This window comes from Hylobates moloch, unplaced genomic scaffold (assembly GCF_009828535.3).
Source record: "Hylobates moloch isolate HMO894 unplaced genomic scaffold, HMol_V3 SCAFFOLD_11, whole genome shotgun sequence".
NCBI classification, from domain to species: Eukaryota; Metazoa; Chordata; class Mammalia; order Primates; family Hylobatidae; genus Hylobates; species Hylobates moloch.
The window spans coordinates 67,868,053-67,893,531 of NW_026652286.1; the positions used below are offsets into that span (position 1 = coordinate 67,868,053).

Consider the following 25,479-nt stretch of genomic DNA (forward strand, 5'->3'; position numbering starts at 1 on the left):
CCTGTAAGTTATGAAGCAGCAGCAGAAGGATGATCTGAAATAAGACGGAACAATGTAACACCAGATATGAATGGATGGAGCTCATAACACACGGGTGAACTAAGGTGGAGGGTAGATGTTTGAAGTATGTATCCTAATACACAAAATTCACTGATATGCTCAAGTCATTCCCTAATACATCAATTAAAACAAATTTGCACTAAGTGTTATAGCAGAACTGTGAGCATTTTGCATTCTACCACTACATCACTTAAGCATAGCTCTTATTAAAACAGAAAGGAAGACTAAAGAAACTTATTATTCCAATATACTAGATTCAAGACTCTTTAATAAACAGTCTGTATTTTTAAAAAGTTAATTTGACAAAGTTCACAGGCAAGATAAAGGGAATGAGAAAAACCCAAACTTGGTAAATCTGCTTTTAATTAGGACATAGAGTTCATTATAAATAATACTCTATAAACATTCTTCTTCTTTATATCAAAGGTTTGGCCAGACTAAAAAAAAGGAAAAAACAAAAGCAGCTAGTTTACAATTACGCTTGCATTATGTGAAAAATTCAGAGAAAAAGATACCCAGTTTTATCAAGAGAAATGATAAGATGCTCTGACACAATTATAGTGGAAAAGAATAATAAATATCCCAGATAATCATTAATTACTTCCTGGTGCATAGAAAAGTATGTGTTAAAACAATAATGACAAACCAAGTTTGCAAATTCTAAAGTTGTAATCAAGTAAACCAGCAAAATTTCTATTGACCAAAAGGTTTTTATACATTTTTAAGAAACATAGATAGTTAAAATTACTAACAGAAACACTGGTCTTTAGAAATGATGATCAGTAGACCATTCCCTCCAAACAGTAGCAAAATCCAAATTATCTTAATATTCATTCTGCTTTTAAGAGCTCTTAAAGAGGAAACCAAATCTCTTACCTCTCTCTATAAAGACTATGTCAATCAGCTCTCAATCAAGACATGCAAATGTATTTACCTGTATCAGAGTTTGTAGACAAATAAATGGAAATAGAATCATCAGGGGACTTGGATTAAAAACTTTGGCAATTAATAATAAAAATGTAAAGGTAGTTCATTTCTGAGTTAGAAATGGGGTAAAACATCACATTTCTATATGCTTTCCTTTTATTTCTGGACATCAAGAATTTCTATAATATCTGGGTTGAAGGAAAGCAAACATAGAAGAAAACAGTCGGGGGAATGGTTGTTAATAGTTTTAAACAAGTTACCTTGTGTACCTAATAATCTCATCTATGAAATGAGGATAATAGCACATACCTTCCTCATAGGGTAAGTATGGTATAAGGCCTAAAATTGAGGTCCAATATTATATGATCCCTTGACATCTGGTAAAATTGGGAGGACCTTAAATGTTAATTGCAAGTTCCCCCCTCCCCACCTTGCTCATGGGCATAAGGTCCTCTGGTCAAACAGCTCACCTTCTCAAATGAACCAGGTGTAATTCCCACTTATTCCTAGGTGGCAGGTTTCAGTTCACTGCCAGTTCATGCAATTATGTAAACAAACCAATCATAGCTTCATGTAGAAACTTGGGGCATCTCACCCTCTTCATTCCAGAAAGCCTGTCTCTCACTGCCCCTGGTTGTTCATTCTGTTCCAGAATACAACTTCCAAGTGCACTGCATGGTGTACAGTGTCCTTTTCCCCTGGACTGTGAGTATATGTGACTAATAAACCACTGTTGATCTCATCTGTCCAGTGTTGGGTATTATATGTTCAGCCACCCCCATGACCCAAGAGTGGCAGTCCCTCCCACAGCAGTGGGTGAATAGAAGGCTATTAAAATAGGCAGTGAGAATATTATATGAATAAATATCTGTAAAGCTCTTAAGAGTGTGACATTATCTATACAACTATAAAAGGCTCACGCCTGTAATCCCAGCACTTTGGGAGGCCAAGACGGGTGGGTCACGAGGTCAGGAGTTTGAGACCAGCCTGGCCAATATGGTGAAACCCCATCTCTACTGGAAAAAAAAAAAAACAAAAATTAGCTGGGCATGGTGGTGCATGCCTGTAGTCCCAGCTACTCAGGAGGCTGAGGCAGGAGAATCGCTTGAACCCCGGAGGTGGAGGTTGCAGTGAGCTGAGATCATGCCACTGCACTCCAGCTTGGGTGACAGAGCAAAACTCCATCTCAAAAAAAAAAAAAAGTAACTGCTGTTATTAGAATTATGCAATACTGAGTTCCTAAGTGTAACACAACTAGACAACATGTTTAGAAATTGCCTTACAAGCTAAAGAAAAGATTTACAGAATAGGCTGGGTTTAGAAAACTATCAACTGGCTCAAAGTAGGTCCTTAATTCGATATTTTGTTCAACAAATGACCCATCCTATTAGAAATGGAAAATAAAATTGGAAAGTAAAGCCACTTAAGTAAAAAACGCCCATTTATAAAATAACCGGTTACAGATACTCTATAATGTTATCTATAACACATTTTGCATTTTTGAGAATTAAAATATATATTTAAAAAAATCATTAAAAATAGTCCAATGAAACCACATACCTAAGCCTTAAACATAAGAACAAGTATTTAATATTTAACTACCCTTCTTTTCCATACAGTAATGTATTAAATTAATTGAAACATTATCCATGCTTTCACAAGTGAAGATACATAATAATCTATTAACCTCTACAAAAAGTCAAAAGGTATAGTTTTCCATTTTTAGCTATCTTTATAGTTATTTAGAAAACATCTTTCTCTCTAACCACACAGTAAGCTCTCTAAAACCTAGGACAGACCCCATACATCTTTTTTAAGTCTTCCAAAATCCTAGTATACATATTAATTAAATAATCCTAAAATTACATTATTTTATAAAGTAGCTATCTTTTTCTATTTCAGTTCCTAATAGATAATATCTCTAGATTAACATACAGTGCTCAGATTATATATTTAAGTTCCTGAAATTTATACAGTTTTATTATCTACCATATGGTATAAAAGTAGAGCAATACAATTGCAGCTATCTCTTGAATTCATAATTAAGGAAAAGAACTAATATTCTGATGAAATATTAATAAGCACATCAGATTCCTAAAGAGAATGATTGATATGACAACATAAAGAAATATGCTATAGATAGACACAGTACCTTCATTCATTTCCAGATTGTATTTATCTATGTCTATGCATCTGAGTCCTCATTAGCCTCCTACACACACATTATTATTCCCTTGGTGATTTACCCATAGCTACTTTGGATATCTATTAAACCTGTGAACATTTGTCTTTATCTCAATGCATCTTTAATTTGCCATCTCATTTGAATCTGCTCTCTGTACTATCCATCACTTAAATTATCTGTTCTTCTCTATTATTTCAAAACAGTAATAGCTTTTTAAATTTTTATAAAATATGTGTTTATTGTTAAAAACAAAGGACAATGAAGAGAAGTAGATGGTAAAAATAATCTCCTGTAACCCCACCACCCAGAAACTAATACTGTTAATTTTGGATTCCTTCCTTCTGTATTTATCTTTTTTAAGTGAAAACAAAAATCTTCATATTCCTAAAAAATATTTTTAAAAACTTGGTCTTTTCCAATCAATAACATATTATGGATGTCTGTCCACTTCTATACATAGATCAGTTGCCCAGTATTCCACTGTATTTATGTCACATAATTTGTTTAACCAATTCCCTCATTAACAGTAACCTCAGAGTATTAAGCATTTACTGATGATATTTTAAAGATGAGAGCTGATTCAATTGAAAATGACCCCTATACTGAGATAATATTTAGTCAAGGGGCAAACAACTATAGAAAGGAAAAAGACAAAGTAAGATTACCGATGACAATGTGGTCTTATTCTCTAGCTTCTAATATACAGCACTGTCACTGACCTTTACTGAAAGCTAGGTGAACAAGCAGCTAGAATCAAAGGGCTCTGCCTTTAAGTAAGTGTGGATGCAAAAAGGGAACAAGGGAGGCAGGCTGCCAGTGGAGTCTTTTAAATAGGATAAGTGATCTGTAGACCCCAAATCGTAGGATTTGGCTGAAAAAAAAAACTGGCATAATTTGTTAAGCTTTTATTTTAATCTTGTTATTGCTTCCAGTGTTCCATGAGATAGTTCTGTTTAAATGTAATTATGAATGACCCATAATTTAGTCAGTATTTTTATTCTTTATGAGAGTAAAATTACAGCCAGAGCTAGGCAACTCTTTTTTTCTCAGGCACGGACCCAATCCTGTATCTAAGCTTCTCAAGTTCTCTATCAATCTGAAGATAATAATTATCATTCATTAATTCAGAGAAGGAATTCGGTAACATTTCAAAATACTCAAATAAAAAGTCCTATGTAAAAAAAAAAAAAGAAAAAAAGATAAAGTTCTGCTACCTTAACCAGTCATGCAATAACTGACAGGAAATATTCTCATACCTTACTTTTGCCATATTGCTATTTTAGACCATGAAAATGCTTTTTAAATTTTCTTTTTTCATGAGATTCAAAGTCAAAAGCTGACTGTCCATTGCCATGGAGACAGTTCTATTTAAGGTACTATATTAGCCCTTTCCTCACAGAAGGATAGAAAAATGGTCACTAGAAAAGCATCACCTGGCCAGGCGCAGTGGTTCACGCTTGTAATCCCAGCACTTTGGGAGGCCGAGGCGGGCGGATCACGAGGTCAGGAGATCGAGACCACGGTGAAACTCCGTCTCTACTAAAAACACAAAAAATTAGCCGGGCGTGGTGGCGGGCGCCTGTAGTCCCAGCTACTCGGAGAGGCTGAGAATGGCGTGAACCCGGGAGGCGGAGCTTGCAGTGAGCCAAGATTGCGCCACTGCACTCCAGCCTGGGTGACAGAGCGAGACTCCGTCTCAAAAAAAAAAAAAAAAAGAAAAGCATCACCTACCATGGTTTAGAATTAAGTAATTACATATGCTTCTGGGGCAGCCCATGCATAAGGAACTTTGGAATTAAAGTGGGGTAATTTAATACGGCCCGCTATTCACATAAGTAACATCAATACAGGTTAAATTGTAGTACTAACTTAGAGGTAATATGAGGAAAACACCCATTACCTCAAAATTAGATGCAACCAAAGAACAAAATAAAATTACTTATAGTTACTGTCCTAGACAGAACTGCAACTAACTGAAACAATCTTTGCTTTTCAAAGAGCAATCTTCTATTTACCTATGGTCCATATATAATATGCATGCCATGGATTTCTTTTGTTTTAATTTGTAGGCCTCCTGTCTCCAAATGGAGACTTTCTGACACTCCATTTTTAATTGAAGAGTAAGCTACTATAGGTGAAAGAGAACATCCATAATTTATACATATATATATGTATTTAATATTCTCCAAGAGATTCAAAAGAATTTTTAAAAAACAACATATCAATCCCAAATCTGTCATCAGGACAAATGTTATCATCTCTTCTTTGATTAAAAAAAGTTCTTTTCTTTATGAAAGCTTAAAATATCAATCTTCCTTGAAATAAAAATAATCTAAGATGGAAAGACCTACCAGAGTCTACCAATGTTAGTGCCAAAACGCTTATTTTTATTAAGCAAGCACATCCAAGAGATATTTTCACTTGATTTCAGTCGTAAAAAAGCTTTCAAAACCCAATTCCTTTTTCCCCAAGCTAAATTTCAGAATGTAGCAACAATAAAATAAGACATATTTTTCTTACAGTGAGAGCATATTATATCTGAAGGTCTCAAATCTGCATTTTTTAAAATACGCAAAAGCAATCTTCCTGATTCTAGCACTGGTGCTGCCGATATCTATCACAAACAACTGATAATGCATGTTGAAACTGAAGTGGATGTAAACAATTTTCATTTGTGGAAGCATTTGGTTAATAATACTAGACTGGTGGTACTAAATTCTTAAGAGTATTAGAACCACCTGGAAGGCTTGTTACACTACAGATGGTTGGGTCCCATCCCCAGAATTTCAAAAGATTCAGCAGGTCTAGGGGTGGGGGGTGGGGTAGTAATCTAACAAACTCCCAGTTGATACTGATGCTGCTGGTTCTAGAACCACACTGCAGAACCATCGTCCTAGACATTAAACAAACTGATTCACCTAGGGAATTGTTATTCTTTGCTGGTTAATATTTCAACCTTTCTCAAAATGAAACATTTTAAATAAAACAATAGCTTCGGTCTGGGGGAGGGGAAGTAGGAACAGTCAATCATGGCAATTTGGGAAGGATATTAATTCAATGAAGACTGAGTTAATTCCTAAAAATTGTTATCTAGTTTGGTGAACTGCTGAATTACAATGACATTCAGGAAAATAAATACCTGACACGTAGTAAACAGTCTGTGTCCCCTATGAATTCAACTGGCCTTGACAAACAAATATCTATCATAAAATAATGAAGAGGAACTTAGTATGTGAATGTGAATTTTTCCTGGAAATAACTGTAAACCAATTATGTGTCACATATGCTCTAGAAAAGGTATGTATCGTTTCTGTGAATCCAATCTAGCTTTTCCACTGATTTATGTCTTCATTTCAGAAATCCTTTATCTTAAATTGATTGATATACAATAGACAGCACACTGCATTTTAGTTTCTAAGTGCTCTACATCTTCTGTCAAATAGTTGATGATCCATAAACAACAAAATGTGTTAAGATGACTATAAAGGTAGAATAAAAAGAAATGGCCTTTTATAGTAACAATGGACTCCTCTTTGACAGTCAGGTAATGTATACCTATCACTGAAAAGGCAATGGACAGGTTAGGACTGCTAGAGGACATGTTACTTCATTTTTGTGACATCACGGCACTTTTTATGAATGATAACACAGTAGTTTATTAAATGCAAAATTTACTAAATATACACTGTCACAATGAGTTCAAATTTTAGTAGCACTCTAAAATGAAAAATGAAATGCTTCAGCACATTGATGGCAACATCCTAGGTAATTTCTTATTCAGTGTTTTTAAAAATCCAATTGTTTCTATAAATAATCTATATCTAACTACAAATGGAGTTATCATTGAGGTACTTATTATCAATTCATTCCATTTTCCATTGTGACAAATATGTTCTCCACAACAGCTCTAATAAAAACCTAATAATTAGTAAAGGAAGTAAGATAAAATCACATAGATATTAGCAATAATTAGTAAAGGAGGCAAGATAAAAAAAAAAAAACCACACAGATGTCTTGTAGTTTAAAAGTTTAACATCGATTAAGAGTAAAATACCGGCCAGGCACAGTGGCTCACACCTGTAATCCCAGCAGGCTGAGGCAGGTGGATTAAAAGGTCAGGAGTTCGAGACCAGCCTGATCAATATGGTGAAACCCTGTCTCTACTAAAAATACAAAAACTAGCTGGGTGTGGTGGTGCGTGCCTGTACTCCCAGCTACTCAGGAGGCTGAGGCAGGAGAATTGCTTGAACCCTGGAGGAGGGGGTTGCAGTGAGCCATGATCATGCCACTGCACTCCAGCCTGGACAACAGAGCAAGATGCTGTCTCAAAAAAAAAAAAAAAAAAAAAAAAGTAAAACATTTTCCACTACTATGTGCCTATACATCATGTGAATTTGTTTTTTAAAACTACATGTGTTTAGTGATTACTTCACAAGATAAAAGACAGTAAGATAAGAAAGGTCACCCATATCAATGTATGCATTTTGTGCATTTAATTCTCCCATATGTAATCATAAAACGGCACAACCATAACAAGGGTTAGTCAGGTGACTCCCTGTCAAATCTAATTGGAAGCATACATTATTAAACTGCTTAACTGTCAGCCACTGTGACTCATGCCAGTAATCCCAGCACTTTGGGAGGCCAAGGTGGGTGGATCACTTGAGGTCAGGAGTTCAAGACTAGCCTGGCCAACATGGTGAAACCCCCGTCTCTACTAAAAATACAAAAATTAGCCGGGCATGGTGGTGGGCACCTGTAATCCCAGCTACTTGGGAGGCTGAGGCAGGAGAATTGCTTGAACCCGGGAGGTGGAGGTTGCAGTGAGCTGAGATGGCGTTGCTGCACTCCAGCCTGGGCGACAAGAGCCAGACTCCGTCTAAAAAAAAAAAAAAAAAAAAGCTTCATTGTCAATCCTCATTTCAAAGGAAGAATTCTGACTGAATAGGGCTTGAATCTTGCACACTGCACTAGTTATGTCATGGCTTGATCTAGGTATCATCAGATCCCAACCATGGAACGCATCATATACTGATGCTTTCACAAATGTGCAACCTAGATAATGGTGCCATATTAATTACATTGATTAAATGCTCAGTGTGCAATTTTAAAAGCTTATCCCTATAAAAAGTATTCTGAATGACTTGATTTTCCATTTTTTAATTACTGACATCCACCACTTCTGCTCATCAGAGGGTTTGTTTCTGCTGAATAATCTTCCTCTCACAACACTCTCTAACACCAACACTCATATTCCTGCAGCAGGTACCACCTTTGTCCCCTCTGGAGTAAGTGTAGGTTCATTTATTACATGACACATTTCTTGAGCACCACTATGCTAATGTTGGTTGGGGAAGGTTGGTAGAGAATTAGGATTTTATGACAATAAGAATTAGTTCAAAGCTTTACAATTACTTACTATAGAAGAACTACTGTGCTTATGTGTATGGCCTGTAAGCCCAAAATATCATTACCCAGCCCTTTACAGAAAGTTTACCAAATCCTGCTCTTGACTGTAGTGCCAACTGGGAGGCATAACCTTGAAGATCTCTATGAGACCCAGGCATATGTTGCAAGTCATCATGCTACGTAGGTGAAAACTCTGATGTTCTCATTCTAAGTTTGTTCAATGCCTAACAGGTGAGAGCACTTAATGTTTCCTAAATAAATAAATTAATTACAGATATTCCTATAGTATTCAGTGATTTATAAATGTTAATAGCCTTAACATTTCTTGCCTAAGAATCTGAAGGCCAGTAAAAGGTAATAGCATTTGACATAGAATTCTGATAAGCATAAAATAGCAATCTGTATAATTTTACAAAAAAAACTGTTTCTACATTCCCATCTACCTAAACATATATTTACCCTCTTTTTTTTTTTTTTTTGAGACAGAGTCTCGCTCTGTCGCCCAGGCTGGAGTGCAGTGGCGCAATCTCAGCTCACTGCAAGCTCCGCCTCCCGGGTTCACGCCATTCTCCTGACTCGGCCTCCCGAGTAGCTGGGACTACAGGCGCCCGCCACCAAGCCCGCTAATTTTTTGCGTTTTGTTTAGTGGAGATGGGGTTCACCGTGTTAGCCAGGATGGTCTTGTTCTCCTGACCTCGTGATCCGCCCACCTCGGCCTCCCAAAGTGCTGGGATTACAGGCGTGAGCCACCGCATCCGGCCATATTTACCCTCATTTTTAAGAGCACCAAATACTAAATAAATTTCTTGTATAATCAAAAGAATACTTACTAGTTTATGCAAATTTTGAGTGTTCAATAATGCACTTTGCCTAAAGACTATTAGAAACTAGAGCTTTAGTTATTTTTAATATCTACACAATTAATTATATAGGTCATACTCTATTAAAACAATAAAACTACAACACAAATAGGTATTCCACACCCCAACTGAGAATTCACTAATTTCAAGTAACCTACAAAACGGTTTTGATAAAATAATTTGAACATTACATGGAATTTAGTGCTAAGGTATCTTACTTTAGCTTAAATGCCATTTATTTTGTAGTTTTAAGTTTTTATTTACTGGAGCACATTTGCTGGACTGACTTATTTTACTTTACTAATTTACACCAAAAAATTAAGATATACATATTAAATGTCTAATTTTATATCAAAGAGGAAATTTCTGGGTAGGTAAAATATGATTTTTCATTTGTGTTGCCTTAAAGACAAAAATAAATAATAACAAACATGCCACCCCACTTAAAATTCACCATGCTGGGCCCAAACCTGGGTCAATACAAAGTGAACAAGGATAAGCCAGCTTGATATTGGCCATCAGTTGTCCCAACACCCTGCTTATTATTACCCAACTTTATCTCTTTCTTCAACTCCTACCTAAATATTGGATGGAACTTCATTAACACAGTTTTCCTATTAGACACTGCACAAGTGACAAGCACATCCTTGGAGTAAACATATTGAAAAATTTTTTTTTTTTGCCAAAATCATTACCTTTTTAATGTTGAGTAAACAAGTTAGGAAAGACAGTTTCCAGTGAAGCAGTTACTTGAATTACAGGATATATGTTCCTCTGGAAACAATGTTATACCCAGTGGTTAGGTTTCTAGGCTAATTAACAAATGCCTGAACATACCTGTAATATTAACAGTACTCTGGAACTTAACCACATATCTTACTGTGTTTCTATGGAAAACTCTCAGAATCAGAGTTCTAACTTAAATAGCAGAACCACATCTCGCCATAAATCCCTCTCCCCAGCACAAACCCTTTGTAAGACTGGAAACTCTTCTAGAGATGTAGATTCTGTAGACTATAGGGGATGTAGGTAGGGGAATGACAACAGTCCAAGGGTTTCTTTGCTTCCTTTAATCAAAATTTTTGTCTCAACATATAATGAAAGCCAAATGAGTGGTGGAAATGAGCATTCATGTTATTATTTATCTTCATAAATAATAGTTTTACTGAAAAAAATTTACCAAAAAGTGAGAATATTTCTTAGAGGTCCGATTCGCGAGACACATACTTAAAATGTTTCCAGATAATATCTTTTGTCACAGACACTAGAGCAGTATTAAATGATTCAATGTTATTGAACTAATTAAAATGACTGGTTGGCAGGAGGAGGAGGGCAAAGTATGCTGCTAAGTTAGGAAAAAAAATCCTGAGGTTAAGAAAGAATGGTCACACAATTAGGATTTACACAGATAAAAAAGCTAGTCACTTATAGGTCTCAGCGGATCTAATCAGACAGAGTAAATAGACCCTTATGCTTATGCCTTCAAGACCACACTGAATGCAGGTAGTTGCTGGCTGTCATAGCTTTTGTGTATAGCGTACCACAACCCCCCCACCCCACCCCCGCAAACCCACCACACATACATAATAGAAAGTCCACTATACCTTTGTGATTTAGGAACTCCCACATTCAGAGCTATCCTATCTCCTGTTTACAGCAGTGGTTTTGTTTTCCTTTGTCTTAATCTTAACAATGCTTGTTATCAGTACCCTGCATTAATAGTTCTGTCTCTTCTCTCTCTTTTCTTGTTCCTTCTGCTGCTGCTTCTCCCACACTTCTCAGCTTTCAAGCCAAACAGGCTAACCTTGCTACTCAGGGTCTTTCTTTCCGTTGCAGCCAAGAACCAATCAATTAGGTATAATGGACATAATTTTTGGATTTGACCTTTCTTCAGCTGTTGCACAGTACTAAAGGAGAATATTCCTTCAAAGTGAAAGAACTTTGTTTTTTTCCCTCCTTGGTTTATATCAGAAAAAAGATGCTCATGAAAATTAGGGAAAGATCATTTCTAGTTAGCCAGTTACTGTGGTAGTAGAGAAGCTTCTAGGATGTCACTGAAAAGGTGGTAGGCAGCATTTGCAAATGATACACACACCAAACAGAGGTAGCTGAGTTGACTTTATCAATATTTTCTGTCAGTGGTATTAAGCTTTTTATTTTCCCCATAGAATTACACCATATACTGGCATCAGTAGTAACTCTGGCTCAGTAGTTCGTAAATGTCTTGGTTCTGGAACCCCTTCACACTCTTAAAAATTATTGAGGACCCCAAAGAGCCTTTGTTTATGTGTGGGTTATGACTGCCCATATTTATTGTATTAGAAATTAAACCCGAGAAAACTTTGAAATGTTTAATTCATTTAAAATAGTAATAAAATCTATTCCATATTAATATAAATCACATATTTTTAGGAATAATTGTATTTTCCAAAACATAAAAAGTGAGAAGAGTGACATTTACATTTTGCAAATCTCTTTAATGTCTATTTAATATAAGACAGCTGAATTTTCCCCAATCTGTTGTGATGTGTTTTGATTGAACCATGTGTGAAAAATCGAACCTGACATAGCTATATAGTTGGAAAAAGAAGATAAGTGTGAATATTTTTCTTTGATACCACACTAAAACTCAACAAGTATAGCTTCTTAAAGGTTAATTGCAATGTGGTATCTGAAATCATATCCATGACCTCAACTGTTTATATCAGATTAAAATCCACTTGTACATTTTGCGGTTTAAATGGATTTCACCCATATATGATTTTGATAAACATTTCCTCAAAAATAAGCAAAATGATCCTGAAAACTAGAGGAAAACAACTGACAATAATCATTGTCAGTGATAAAAAGAATGGTCAGATCCAAAGATTACTTTGTCCATTATGCTGTAATTGGCTGCTCTTGGCTGAAAAGGAAAGAAAGACCCCAATTAATAATGTCTTTCTCTGTTGGTCATTTGAAAAATATTGGCTCAATGAGTTATGTAAATCTTTCAAATACTGACAAATTTTATTATACATTATCAAAAAATTACATCCACTAATATCATACTTGATCTCAAGGGGACAGCCTTTAAGAACCAGGAAGCTTTAAGGCTACTGGTGACAGATACATATTTTCAAAAATTCTAATTTTTCCCTGAAAGCTTGAATTTTATCACTGGCAGCAAATAGTGTCAATTAGTTTCCTTGAGTTTTCAGGGTCATATTACTCATTTATAAGATAATGTTTATCAAATACCCAGGTCTGAGTAACCAAAGTTTGACAGGTGTTATTTCAAGTAAAAATGGGGTTACATGAAAAAAGTGGCTAGTTCAGCTTGCAACTAAAACAATTGCACAAGTTTTCTCCTTGAGCCAACCAGTTTGCTATGCAATGGATGCACTTTACACACTTTCCATTTTGTTATACGGGGTATTAAAAAGATGGACACAAAAAGGTCAAGCTTTAACAAAATTTAAATTTTCACTGCTTCTTCAAGGACATTAGTGATATTGAAATTTTTTCCCCATTGTTGAAATGTGCAGTGGTAAAGAATACAGTGATAAATGTTTGGTGCTACTAACCTGATTAATACTAAGCGGCTAGCATAGTTTTACCCCCACTGCTTTTGCTCTCAGTGAAGAAGGCAAATAAAGTCTTTGTATAATTATGAACACAGTTTTGACCTCTCAGGCATTCTGAAAGGGTTTTGGACCCACAGGGATCCAAGGACCATACTTTGAGAACTGCTGCTTTATCTTATTAAGGAATTAGCCAAACAACTGTTAGAGAGATAAAAGTAGCCAGCTTACTCTTCTCCTACTCCTTCAGTTAATCTACAATAGTATTTAAAGTGTGGCTAACTTTAATGTTTCCAACCAATATTACCTGGAGAATCTTTGGTATCTTTGGGCATTCCACAGATGCTGAAGCTGGGAGTAGGGATATTCCCTAACAGCCTCAATATTGCAGAGGACAATTAGAAACAGCTTATTACAAAGGCAGTATTAAGAATTAAATGGATTTCTTTGTTATTAGTTGTATGACTGAGACCAGGCCACTTAAATCTTCTCAGTTTGTGAGAATCAACTGAAATAATGTGAAAGCACCCTAAAAACTGCGAAGGTCAATACACACAAGTTATTATAATCCAAATCTTTCAAAGGAAGAAAATGAAAAGGCTGAAGAGATGGGGAGAAAAGGTTAAAAGACTTTTACTTCCATCTCTTCTCCTAAACTAAAATAATTAAAAATGTTTGCTTTACCCTAGATTTACCCACCCCCTTTTATTAAGCACAATTTTCCTTAACTCTTAGTCTTTTCAAACTAAATGCAATTCCCCTTATCTGCTGAAGTGTCAAGGAGGCAATTTAATTATTTGAGAATCAAAAGTCAATGCCTTGCTATTTAAGTGCAGAGGTGGGAAAGGGGCGGGGAATACAGATAGAAATATGGAAATCAAAAATTAGTAAAAAAAAAAATTCATTCTGACTAAAAGCATAATCTTTACCTCTCATTTACAGGCAATAATTAAACAGGACAGAAAAGTGAGTATTAACCAAATTACTCAGTATGTATTGAAATATATTCCCATAACACAGAAAGAACTAACATAGTCTGGGAAAATGGAAAAATATATAGACTTGTCCTTTTCTTTCTTACACGGTTTACAAAGTTCATTAGCACACATCTCTCTCCAACTATACAGCAATCTGTAAGGCAAGTAAAAATTATCAACATTTTACAGAGAAAACTCTGCTTCGAAATCAAAAGATCTGTTAAAGACCTAACTGCAACCGCATCTGTGACTTCCAGTATCACTACATTAGTGTTATGTTTTGTATTTATTTAGGGTGGGGAGTTGGGGGAAGCAGCAGAACACTTTTTACAAATTAAATCTTCTATTGAACCTGAACTATAAAGCATATAAATATACCAAGCAACTTTCAAGTATTTTAGTAATAAAGTAACAACTACTGATAACAATAAATTTGTGTTCTCACAAGTAAACATTTAACTTAAGTAAATATGGAAGGAATTCTTTTTAAAAAGCCAGTGCCTTCACAATCAATGACAATCTGTCTCATACATGACACAGTAACAAAAAAAAAATGCAAATATCTGTACAAAGATAGCAGAACAAATTGTAATTCAAGACCTGCACAAGAATAATTTTGTAATGAAAGATAATGGTGTTAGGCTCCAGTTATTAAAATTATGTGTACATATTTGGGGGTACCTATATTTTTAAATTACAATTTTAAAATAAGTTAAAATATACTTCAAAATTTAATGCAATTCAAGCATTTTAAAACCCCAAAGAATCTTAAGAGTCCATATGAAGCAGTTTGAAAACCACTGCATAAAGGTTTGCCATCACGAATTAACTACTTGATCTCTGCTTAGGATATTTAAGATAATCAAGTTAAAAACTGCCTTTGACAATCAAAAATATGTAACACAAGAAAACTGATTAACCAAGGCATAATGTAACTAGTGGTCCACAGATAGAACAAATACATTTTATTGGCTAAACCATATAAAGTTGCTATTACTTAACAATTTTGACTATAAAAATGAGGCTCATATAGTTCAATCTAGTATTTTTCTTTTTTCTTTTTTTTTGCCTTTTTTTGTGAGACAGAGTTTTGCTCTTGTTGCTCAGGCTGGAGTGCAGTGGCGCGACCTTGGCTCACCACAACCTCCGCCTCCCAGGTTCAAGTGATTCTCCTGCCTCAGCCTCCTGAGTAACTGGGACTACAGGCACACGGTATCACGCCCAGCTAATTTTTGTATTTTTAGTAGAGACGGGGTTTCACCACGTTGGCCAGGATGGTCTTGATCTTTTGACGTCGTGATCTGCCCACCTTGGCCTCCCAAAGTGCTGGGATTACAGGCGTAAGCCACCATGCCCGGTCCTCAATCTAGTATTTTTCATTTTGACAGTATCTTTGTTTATAAAAACAAAGATCAAAAAGCTGTCAAAATATATGATCATATAACAAAGTGAAAAGTGCAACAACAATACAAAGATATATCACTATAACTATCTTAACATTAAAAAAGTTTAAATGTTAGATCCTCTAAACTTAAGAGCACAAAACTATTCATTTAAGTAGCACTAACTGCTCAATATCCAAAGTACATTGTAATATGCCACTTTTTTATTTACTGGAAGATGAGTGGACTGATAATTACCTACCTTCCTCAATGCAGTTTGACACATGACTTTTCAAATTAAAGGATTATGTTCTTCTAGTTATCACTAGAATTTCAAGTAAAAGATTAAACTTAAAAACTCGTTAACTTTACAAAATAAATAGAAGCATTTCCTCTTTTATTAAAAACTTTACTGAACTACCTCATTGACAACAGAGCAAGTTAGACTTAAGAGTTAGGGATTTCAGGATAGTTTTGATGGTTCATTTATTTATGGATATGGTTTACCTCTCCATTCTTTTTACTGACCTAAGGTTACCAAATTAGGTACATTCAATATTTTAATAAGTCTCTTTATTTTGGAGGATACTAAATCAAAACCGTAAATGGACTTCTAAGAATAAATGTAATTCTCATACAACATTCAATTCAATATTGGGTTAAGCCAAATTATTTCATTTGAAGGTGAATTCCATTCCTTGTGAAGTTCCCCTAAAATTCAACACACTGCAACAAATTAAGCCAGCTACTGAGAGAGTAACACTTTCTGCCCCATATAAAGGTGACTCTTCTTCCATCATTATATAGAAATATAAAAACAAAAGTAATTCACACTGGATGAGCATGAGTTTCATTCTTCCATTATGAATTAGACTGAACAAACATTCAAAATGCTATGACTCACTTGGCTACATTACTGAACACTTTATTAAGTGGAAAACAAGATAAATTCTAAGAATCACATTTTGAGAGTTATAGATGACTTTTAACTTAGAGTTATATCAACAAGAAAAACATGTGTTTATTAGAAATAAACTTTTCATTGTTATTTTAAGAATGACGAAACATTTAAAATGCTACATACTGATTCTCTTAAGAGCACTTCAAAGTGGCACTCTTTAAAAAGCTGCAAATGTTGCCAAGTCATGTTATAACTGGCTCGAAGAATCCTATTTCCATTAAGTTATTTCATGCCGCTGCATGAATCAATATTAAATACCTTGGAGTTACTAAAAACTGGAATACTGGCAGAGATGTGCACAGCAATTATAAATTATGAAAATGTGAATACTCTTTTTCCACGTTTCTTTTAATAATGGCTAGAAATGAGGATGTTCTTTCTAGGTAAACAGAAATAGTTTCTTAAAAGCTAAAGGAAAGATGTAATATCTTAAATGCTAGCAAAGTGTCATGGATCCATAGCCATAGCTCTCTCAAAAGAAAAATGAAATCCATTTTGAAGCCTAATATTACCTCCAAACATTTTATTAGCCTAACAAATTGCCAGAGCCATGAAAAAATTTTTTTTATCAAAGTCAATACGGTGCTCTTTTTCCTTATTCAATTAAAAAACATAACTTGCTGTCATTTTAATCAGGCTGCACTTTAATCAAACGTGTCTTAAACGACACAATTTTTCATGTCAGACATAACAAATTCAAAAATTAAGACATAAATTTTTTTGAAAGCTAAGTTCAGATGACATCTGGCCCTGCAGTGAAAGAGTTAACATTCAACTAAGCTGATCTGCACTTCTGATCCATTACATTTCTCACAAGCTACCCTACAATGAGCTGAGCAAGTATCAACTGTAATTTGATCCTAGAGTTTATGGAAAAAAATAACTGCACATACTCAACATGCACATTTAATAAAAATCTGTTTCAAGAGAAACATCCAATAAACACAATTTAAGCCATATTTAACTGTTCAATTAACCTCAAATCTGCAATCCCTTTGCTCTCACGCTCTCAAATAAAATAGGAAGAAAAAAAAAAAAGCAGCAGCCCTACTGCAGGGAAAAGAGGCTTGAAAAACAACTTTGATTGGCACTTGGCCTGACCCACAGAGGAAGAAAAACAGTTTTTGGACAAAGAGCGCAAATATTTGAGCTTGCTTACTTATGTGCTTTTTTCTTTCTTCCTTTTTTTTTTTTTAAAAAAAAATGTAGAAAGAACAATCCCAAAGTGAACTGTATTTAGAGATGTTGACTAAAAACGGTACCATATTCATCTCCGCTTTCAGTCCCGATGCATTTGCACAGCTCAGCAATTTTAATTCATTTGTAGTGAACAAACAGAAGCATCTCACCTAACGTTTCCATTTAATAAAATGTGAAAATAGAGTTTGAATACGAATAAACTGATTATAATATTACTTTGGGGCAGATGTTAAAGTCTGATCAAAAACTCTAGAGACCTTTTTTTCATTCCCTTCCCCATCCTTCTCGCCCTTCCCTACGGGGCGATTAAGCCAAGTAAGCTAAACAATACTGGAGTAAACTTTCTATCAGTCACTCTAGGAAGCAGCAATAAACTGATGGTGCGCCTCATTTTTCTGGATCAACACGGGGGGAGGGGGGTGCTAAGGAGGAATAACCCACATCCACCTCAGTCTCCTCCTCCCCCAACCCCAGCCTCAGGAACTGGCCAGGTCGAATTGCATTTCCCATGGGCATAAAGTTCAAGATGCTTTACTGGTTCCTTTCAAGACTGAACTACAGACACAGGACGACCATCCAAACAATTTGAAAACGGGGGGCATTGAGCAAGGCACGCAAGGCAGAAGCAACCGAATAAACAAAAACAACACTCGGAAGAGTTAGCCACAGCAAAGAGGGGCCAGGTTCCTCGGGATCCGACCCAGCTGCTCTGATTTCACACCGACCTCCATCAACAGCTAAACTGCACAGGGAGGAGGATCGAACGGATCCCTCCCGCCCTCCGCCCAAGGAGCCGACCCGGGGTAGCAAGGTAGGGAAATGAGCCGTAAAGGAGAGCAAAGGCACCAAATAAAAGGAACAAGGGAAGAAAAAATATCCCAACCCCTCCAGACTTGGGTCTGTCCCGGCGGAAATAAAAAGCCGCAGCAGTCCAAACCCTCACGCCCTCAACCCACGCCCCCTTTCTCAGTCCCTGCGGAGGGACGGTGCCCGGGGATCCCTCTCAGCCTCCCCCAGTGCGCGCCCGGGGACGAGCCGCCCGAGCCCCGGCCGGCAGGAAGCGACCCTAGCCGGCAGGACCCCGGGCCGAACCCGTACCTTCCGCAGCACTTTCCGGCAGTTGGTACAGAGCAGGTAGTTGGCGGCCGCCGACGGGCTGCTGCCGCCCCGGTTCATCGTGGCTGCGGGCGCCGAGGCGAGAGCGGGCGGAGGGCCGAGTCCGGGCTGTCACTGCGGCCACTGCAGGGCCGGTCCGTCCCCCCGCCGCCAGCCGCGATTCCGCCTCAGCCTCCTCAAGGCGGGATGTCGGGAGGAGAGGCGACTGCCCGAAAGCTAGCGGTACTGCCAGAGGCGACCACCGCGGCAGCTGCGCCAGCAACGGCGGAGACGGCGGCGGCTGCTTCTCACCGGCCCGTTGTTCCACCCACCCCCATCCTCCAGACCCCCGCCCCCGCCAGGCTAGGACGAGCAGCCGCCACCGCTGCCACCGCCACCGCCACCGCCAACGCCGCCGCCGCCGCCGCAGCGCCTCAGTGCAGCCCCGCCTCCGCCGCCCCACCACCTTCACCACCTCCAAGCTCCGGTACCGCCCCTCCCGCCAATCGGACAGCTCCGGCTACGCCCCCAGGGCTCTAGCCCGCAGCCAATGAGCAACGAGAGCCCGGCTGGGAGTCGCGCCGGCCAATCGCAGGGGCCGAGGAAGCCTTGAATCTCCGGGCAAGTTAAGTTTATCTCCGAGGCTCGGAACTGAAGGGATATGGCGGTTAGCTAAGTAGTAGGGTAGCAGGGAACAGTTTGCTCTCCTCTGCCAATAAGAGGACGAGGGTGTGTCATATGCAAATACACTGCCCTCCAAGCCCCACCCCCAAGATAAGCTACGCCCCCTTCTCTAGGTCCCTGCAAAAGTGGTGAGGAGAATGAGATAGTTGGGAGCTAGAGCTCGCTAGAGAGTCTAAGATTGAGCTAAATATTTCCTGATCTCTCGAGAAAGGGGGAGGGGAGTGGGAGTATTAAATGTTCCTTCCTTCAGGGCAGTGGTTAGGCTTTCTCTCCACCAAAATCTAACTTTAGCTGTAAAGAAGACTGCAGTTATGTAGCACTTTGTATCCAGGGATCTCAAAGAACTTTATGCATCATTTATTGTGAACCTTGTTTTGCAAAGACTTCAGTTACTTGAGGCTTGGGAGGCGGATAGGGGATAAATGTCTGAGTTATATATACATTTACGCAAGTAATCGAGTTTGAGGGGAGAGACACAAAACCTCTGGTTTAGCGGTTTCCTCCTGTTTCTGAAGCACCTTCTAGCAGTTATCTTAGAGATGTAAGTTTATTTACTTGTCCAGCACTAAAAGGCCAAAGGGGCTTGTTTTCTCACCCAAAAGACCTTCCTGAGGCAGCTGTTCGGATACATGCAGAGCACAGCGCCCTCCTCAGAAAGGAAGGTTCAGAGAACAAATTGCCGTTTCAAACTATTGGGACAAACCTGCCTCTTCTAAAGCTTAAAATGGTGAGTCAGGGTTTTAGCGTCCACGTTCTGCGGAGAGAAGGCAGACTTGACTGGGGAAAGCGCAGGCTGACCGAGTGTGGGGGGACAGACGGGTAGGGGAGGCAGGTCTCCCGAAGGGGCTAGCAATGCGCGTCCGAGTCGAATGCGGGTTCCCGATGCTAGAGGCCCGCAACCTGCTCCCGGGTGAGAACAAAGGCAGGCGCAGAGCGAGAACCTGATTGATGCCCGGTCCTCACTCGTGTCCTCCGGGCCCCAGAGATAACTTGCATCGCCTACTGGCAAGGAGCTCTGTGCTCACTGGAGCGCAGCTCCCCACCCGGCCATGGCCGTGGCCACAGGACTATGCATTATGACATCACCTGTTTTCGATTTTTAGAACCTAATCAGTATTCTCGGCCTCTCCTTATTTAAAGGGCTCCAGCGTACCAGGATTTGTGAAGGCCTGCAGTTCGTAGAATGAAATCTATGTGGAGATGATTTAAAAGAACGGTTTCACTGGTTTGCATTTCTTTCTTTTCTTTTTAATTAAAAAAAAACCAAAACCCTGGTTTCCTTAGGGATTCAGGGTGGTGTTATGCAAAATCGGAAAGGTGCACTTGGAGGAGCTAGCAAGTTTAGCATATCAAAGCTATTAGACCAATTTGTGCGGTTAAAACTGCCAATCTCATTTCTCAACAGCTGTCTCTTCTCTGTCCCTTTTTAGAGACCAACACATATAAACCAAGTCTACACAAGGAACAAAGGTAATGGAAATCTGCTAGTATCAGGTTTAAATAGGTTAAAATAGATTAGAAAACCCCAAAAGGGTCTAAGTTACGTAGTTAGGTAAAGGTGTTGATCCATTTAGCCAGTGTTAGCTAAAGGTCGCTTGATGCTGTGTAGACATATATAACTAAAGAGCAATGGTGTGGGGAAGGTGCTTAAGATTCAGTTAGAAGAAACTGTAAAAGCAAGTAAATTCGGAAAAGGAAGGAATTACCACATGCCCTTCGATGCAGAGAACCAAGAAATGCAGGGAGAAAGTCAGCAAGGCACAGTTTTTCTAAGAAACACATATGTGTCCCCATTTAGTGGTAAATTTCTTGGGCTATATTCCTGGCTGGTTCTGGCTTTTAAAGCAGATTTTATGTGAGTACATTTTAAAGGAAAGGAGAAATTGAAGGATGAAGTGAATTTTTGTGCAGATTGAATTTTCTCAAATAGTATTTTAAATTCATATTGTTTTCTAGCACATTCTTCTTATAACCTTTTCTTTTCTTTTTTTCACTTGACAGCTAAAATCCTTTTGAAATGAGTTCCTTTAAGTTCTTCAGTAACTAAATCCCCCAGAAAGGAAAGCCGAGAGAATCTAGCCCTATACAATAACACTCTCTAACAAAGATTGCTAAAGGAAGATTTTAGTAGATGAATATCTTCAATAATACATGGTCACATACATGTATCTGACCATATGATGGCTCTCTGCACCAAATTCCTCCAAACTATTATAATATGTATTGTCTGTAGTGCTATTTATTTGGCAGTTAATCATGTATTGCCTTGTGACATTTCTTATACTGAACCATTATATATGTGTTTATGTTCTGCCCTCAACTACTCAATGCCAGTACCTTATTCTTAACACAACAACCACCCTTTCTGGTCTGTTCTCACACCCTCATTCCCATCATAGTTGTTCTCCTCTCTCATGGAAATGTTCAGTTTCTAGACATCTCCTTTCTCTTCCACTCTTCACCTGACCTTCCTTCCTTTCCTGGCCAGCCTGAATACCATAAAGGGAATTTTATTTCAAACCCAGGATCACACTTAAGAGGAAAAGAAACAAAAGCCAGTTCTTTTTATTGCACATAGAACAAGGAGAAACTCCACCCCTTTTGTTGTCTGGTATGTTTAAAACAAGAAAGAAGTTTAGAAAAGTAGGATATGAGTGAAAATTACAACCAATATTGAGAACTACTTTTTAATTTTTTATTATAAAATTAGGATGATACTTTATTAAACATTGTACATCATTTCAAAACTGTTATAATCATTTTGCTTGTTTTAAATTACTCTTTTAAAATGTAATTTTTTAAATCAAGGAATCCATAAAATCACACGGCTTGGATGTGCCATAACTTACTTAATCCTTATGCTATTATTTAATATGTGGGTTGTTTCTGATTTTTCATGATTGTAAATAACAAAATAAACTTCCTCATACTTAAGTTTCTGGCAGCATCTCTGATTCCTAGGCCTGGAATTTCTGAGTAAAAGGGTATACATATGTCTTAAGGCTCATGGTGCAACTTGCTAAAATATTTTGTGGAAAGATTTGAATAAGAACACAGGTGAGAGCAATCATTTGAAAGCTATCATTCTGCATAAGGCCCATCAGTATTCCACCTACCTCTACCTTAATCCCTTTCCCTTCTTCCTTCTGCCTGGTGAATATCTTCTGTTGAAACACTTCCTGAATCAAGCACTTGTCCAAGCATCCATAGTGCCCCTCTATACCTCTTCTTTACCAAAAAGCTGACTACGGAAATGATAGGTTTAACTCCTGTTTTCTCATTAGACTTCAAACCTCTTGAAGGCAGGGATAGAGTAACATTTACTTTGTATCCTTGGCTCAACCGATAGGGAAGTGCTCAAAAAAATTTTGAAGAAAGTAATGAGTTTCACTCTTTATAAAAGCACCCCAATAAATGTGAATTGAATTGTTCAGAAAAATCTACTGCTTTGAAGCAGTGAGATTAGGTTCATGTTCTTACCTGTCACCAATCCTTCTCTGACATTGAACGTATTAACTATTATGGGTTGGGCATCATTCTCTCTTTTATAAAATGAAAAACCAGAGGTGTAGGAAGGGTTGAAGGAAAATTTTTGTGTTTAGCACGTTTGATTGAAGTTACCCTGTTAATAATATGCTGTGACTTTTGACTTGAAATTGTTTACTTCTTTAAATATTCTCATTCTATTGACCAAAGAACTGAGTTTCTGTATAGTTTCAAAATAAGGAGTTAATTGAGAAAGATCAATTACCAAAGATACGTTTAAAACTCCGTTTCTTGAGATAATAGGTCATTTTCTAACATTTTGCCTCTTCAGGCTTCTTTTTCTTTCTCAAGGGGCCACCCAAAGCATTTGGATTGCTGGGAAAGTGCTGCATTATTTACACATTTGCAAATACTGTAATTTGTTTCTTGCACAAAGGAATTTACACTTCACACAATTGTAAATTGATTGCTCCCTCAGAGCTGTTAATTAGATTCCTGCTATTTTTTCCTAAGGCCCAAGACCAATACTACTCCAAAGGAGAAATAAGAGGATGTGTTCTCAAAAAGGCCACTACTTTAGTTCCCACCCCATTCCACCTCTTCAATCACTCACCTCCACTAAGATTATTCTTATCAAAGCTCGTTTTTCAAAAAACAGATATTCCACCAGGACCCAAATTCCTGTCAGCTTGCTCTTCTAACATTTCAGATCAGAGTTTTCTGTATTTAACCCCACTATAAAGCAGACTACAAAAGGCCTACAGATGTGAAGGGTGTGGTTTATTTGTTTGGCGTGCACAAAGTCAGCCAGCATGATGCTTTTTAAAAAATTTTTGAATTGCTTTCAAATATTCACAATTCAGGATTTTTTTTTTAAAATCAAAAATCTAGATTTCCATTTTCTTTAGAAAAATTGTCAGACCTGGTTACACTGGGCTTATATTCCCACAGGGCAACCATCTGTCAAGCTCACTACCTGCTATTTGGTTTGGACATGCACTCTTCTGTTTACTAAGGTCCCTACCACTCCCTAGGGGTTATATTTTTGCCATTTTATTTACATTATCTTCTTGCCTTTTGTAGGGATTTGAATTTGCAACCTCTGTAAACCTTCTCCAGCATCTAAATTACTGATCTGTTAGTTATCACTGTTAACTTTATCAGAGAACATTAATTAAAAATAAATTTGTCATCTCTTTACTATAACAAAAGCTAAGGAAAGGGGTCACATGCAAGCAATATTGTGACGTATGATGATGTCAGGTACCCTGAAAAAAAAATATGTATATCGATATGGTTTGGCTGTGTCCCCACCCAAATCTCAACTTGAATTGTATCTCCCAGAATTCCCACATGTTGTGGTAGGGACCCAGGGGGAGGTAATTGAATCATGGGGGCTGGTCTTCCCCATGCTATTCTTGTGATAGTGAGTAAGTCTCATGAGATCTGATGGGTTTATCAGGGGTTTCCACTTTTGCTTTTTCCCGCTCTTTCTCTTGCCACCACCATGTAAGAAGTGACTTTTGCCTCCCATTGTGTCCGGAATTGGTGGCTTCTTGGTCTCACTGACTTCAAGAATGAAGCCGCGGACCCTCGCGGTGAGTGTTACAGTTCTAAAGACGGCATGTCCGGAGTTTGTTTCTTCTGATGTTCGGATGTGTTTGGAGTTTCTTCTTTCTGGTGGGTTCGTGGTCTCGCTGGCTCAGGAGTGAAGCTGCAGACCTTCGCGGTGAGTGTTACAGCTCATAAAAGCTCGCGGTGAGTGTTACAGCTCATAAAAGCAGTGTGGATCCAAGGAGTGAGCAGTAGCAAGATTTATTGCAAAGAGAGAAAGAACAAAGCCTCCACTGTGTGGAAGGGGACCCAAGCGGGTTGCCACTGCTGGCTCAGGCAGCCTGCTTTTATTCTCTTATCTGGCCCCACCCATGTCCTGCTGATTGGTAGAGCCCAGTGGTCTGTTTTGACAGGGCACTGATTGGTGCGTTTACCATCCCTGAGCTAGACATAAAAGTTCTCCAGGTCCCCATCAGATCAGTTAGATACAGAGTATCGACACAAAGGTTCTCCAAGGCCCCACCAGAGCAGGCAGACACAGACTGTCGATTGGTGCATCCACAAACCTCGAGCTAGACACAGGGTGCTGATTGGTGTGTTTACAATCCCTGAGCTAGACATAAAGGTTCTCCACATCTCCACCAGACTCAGGAGCCCAGCTGGCTTCACCCAGTGGATCCTGCACCGGGGCTGCAGGTGGAGCTGCCCGCCAGTCCTGCGCCGTGCGCTCACACTCAGCCCTTGGGTGGTCAATGGGACTGGGCACCGTGGAGCAGGGGGCGGCGCTCGTCGGGGAGGCTTGGGCCGCACAGGAGCCCATGGAGGGAGTGGGAGGCTCAGGCATGGCGGGCTGCAGGTCCCGAGCCCTGCCCCGCAGGAAGACAGCTAAGGTCCAGTGAGAAATCGAGTGCAGTGCCAGTGGGTTGGCACTGCTGGGGGACCCAGTACACCCTCCGCAGCCGCTGGCCTGGGTGCTAAGCCCCTCATTGCCTGGGGCGGCAGGGCCGGCCGGCCGCTCTGAGCTGGGGGGCGGCCCGCCAAGCCCACACCTACTCGGAACTCCAGCCAGCCCGCAAGCGCCGCGCGCAGCCCCAGTTCCCGCTGGCGCCTCTCCCTCCACACCTCCCTGCAAGCTG

At 38.6% G+C, this 25,479-nt stretch overlaps 1 protein-coding gene across 4 annotated transcripts in view; it reads right to left on the minus strand.

The window, feature by feature from the left end:
- Positions 1-20,346, minus strand: part of SESN3 (sestrin 3) — a 65,070-nt gene extending 44,724 nt beyond the window's left edge. The window contains exon 1 of one of the 4 annotated variants that reach the window (XM_032167195.2): positions 18,623-18,760. In XM_032167195.2, coding sequence (XP_032023086.1) covers positions 18,623-18,700 — 78 coding nt within the window. In that variant the 5' untranslated portion in view covers positions 18,701-18,760. Of the gene's footprint in view, positions 1-18,622; positions 18,761-19,898; positions 19,921-20,006 lie in introns of those variants that run through there. The other 3 variants (XM_058446357.1, XM_058446355.1, XM_058446358.1) reach the window with 3 other exon arrangements.
- Between the last annotated feature and the right edge of the window lie 5,133 nt (positions 20,347-25,479).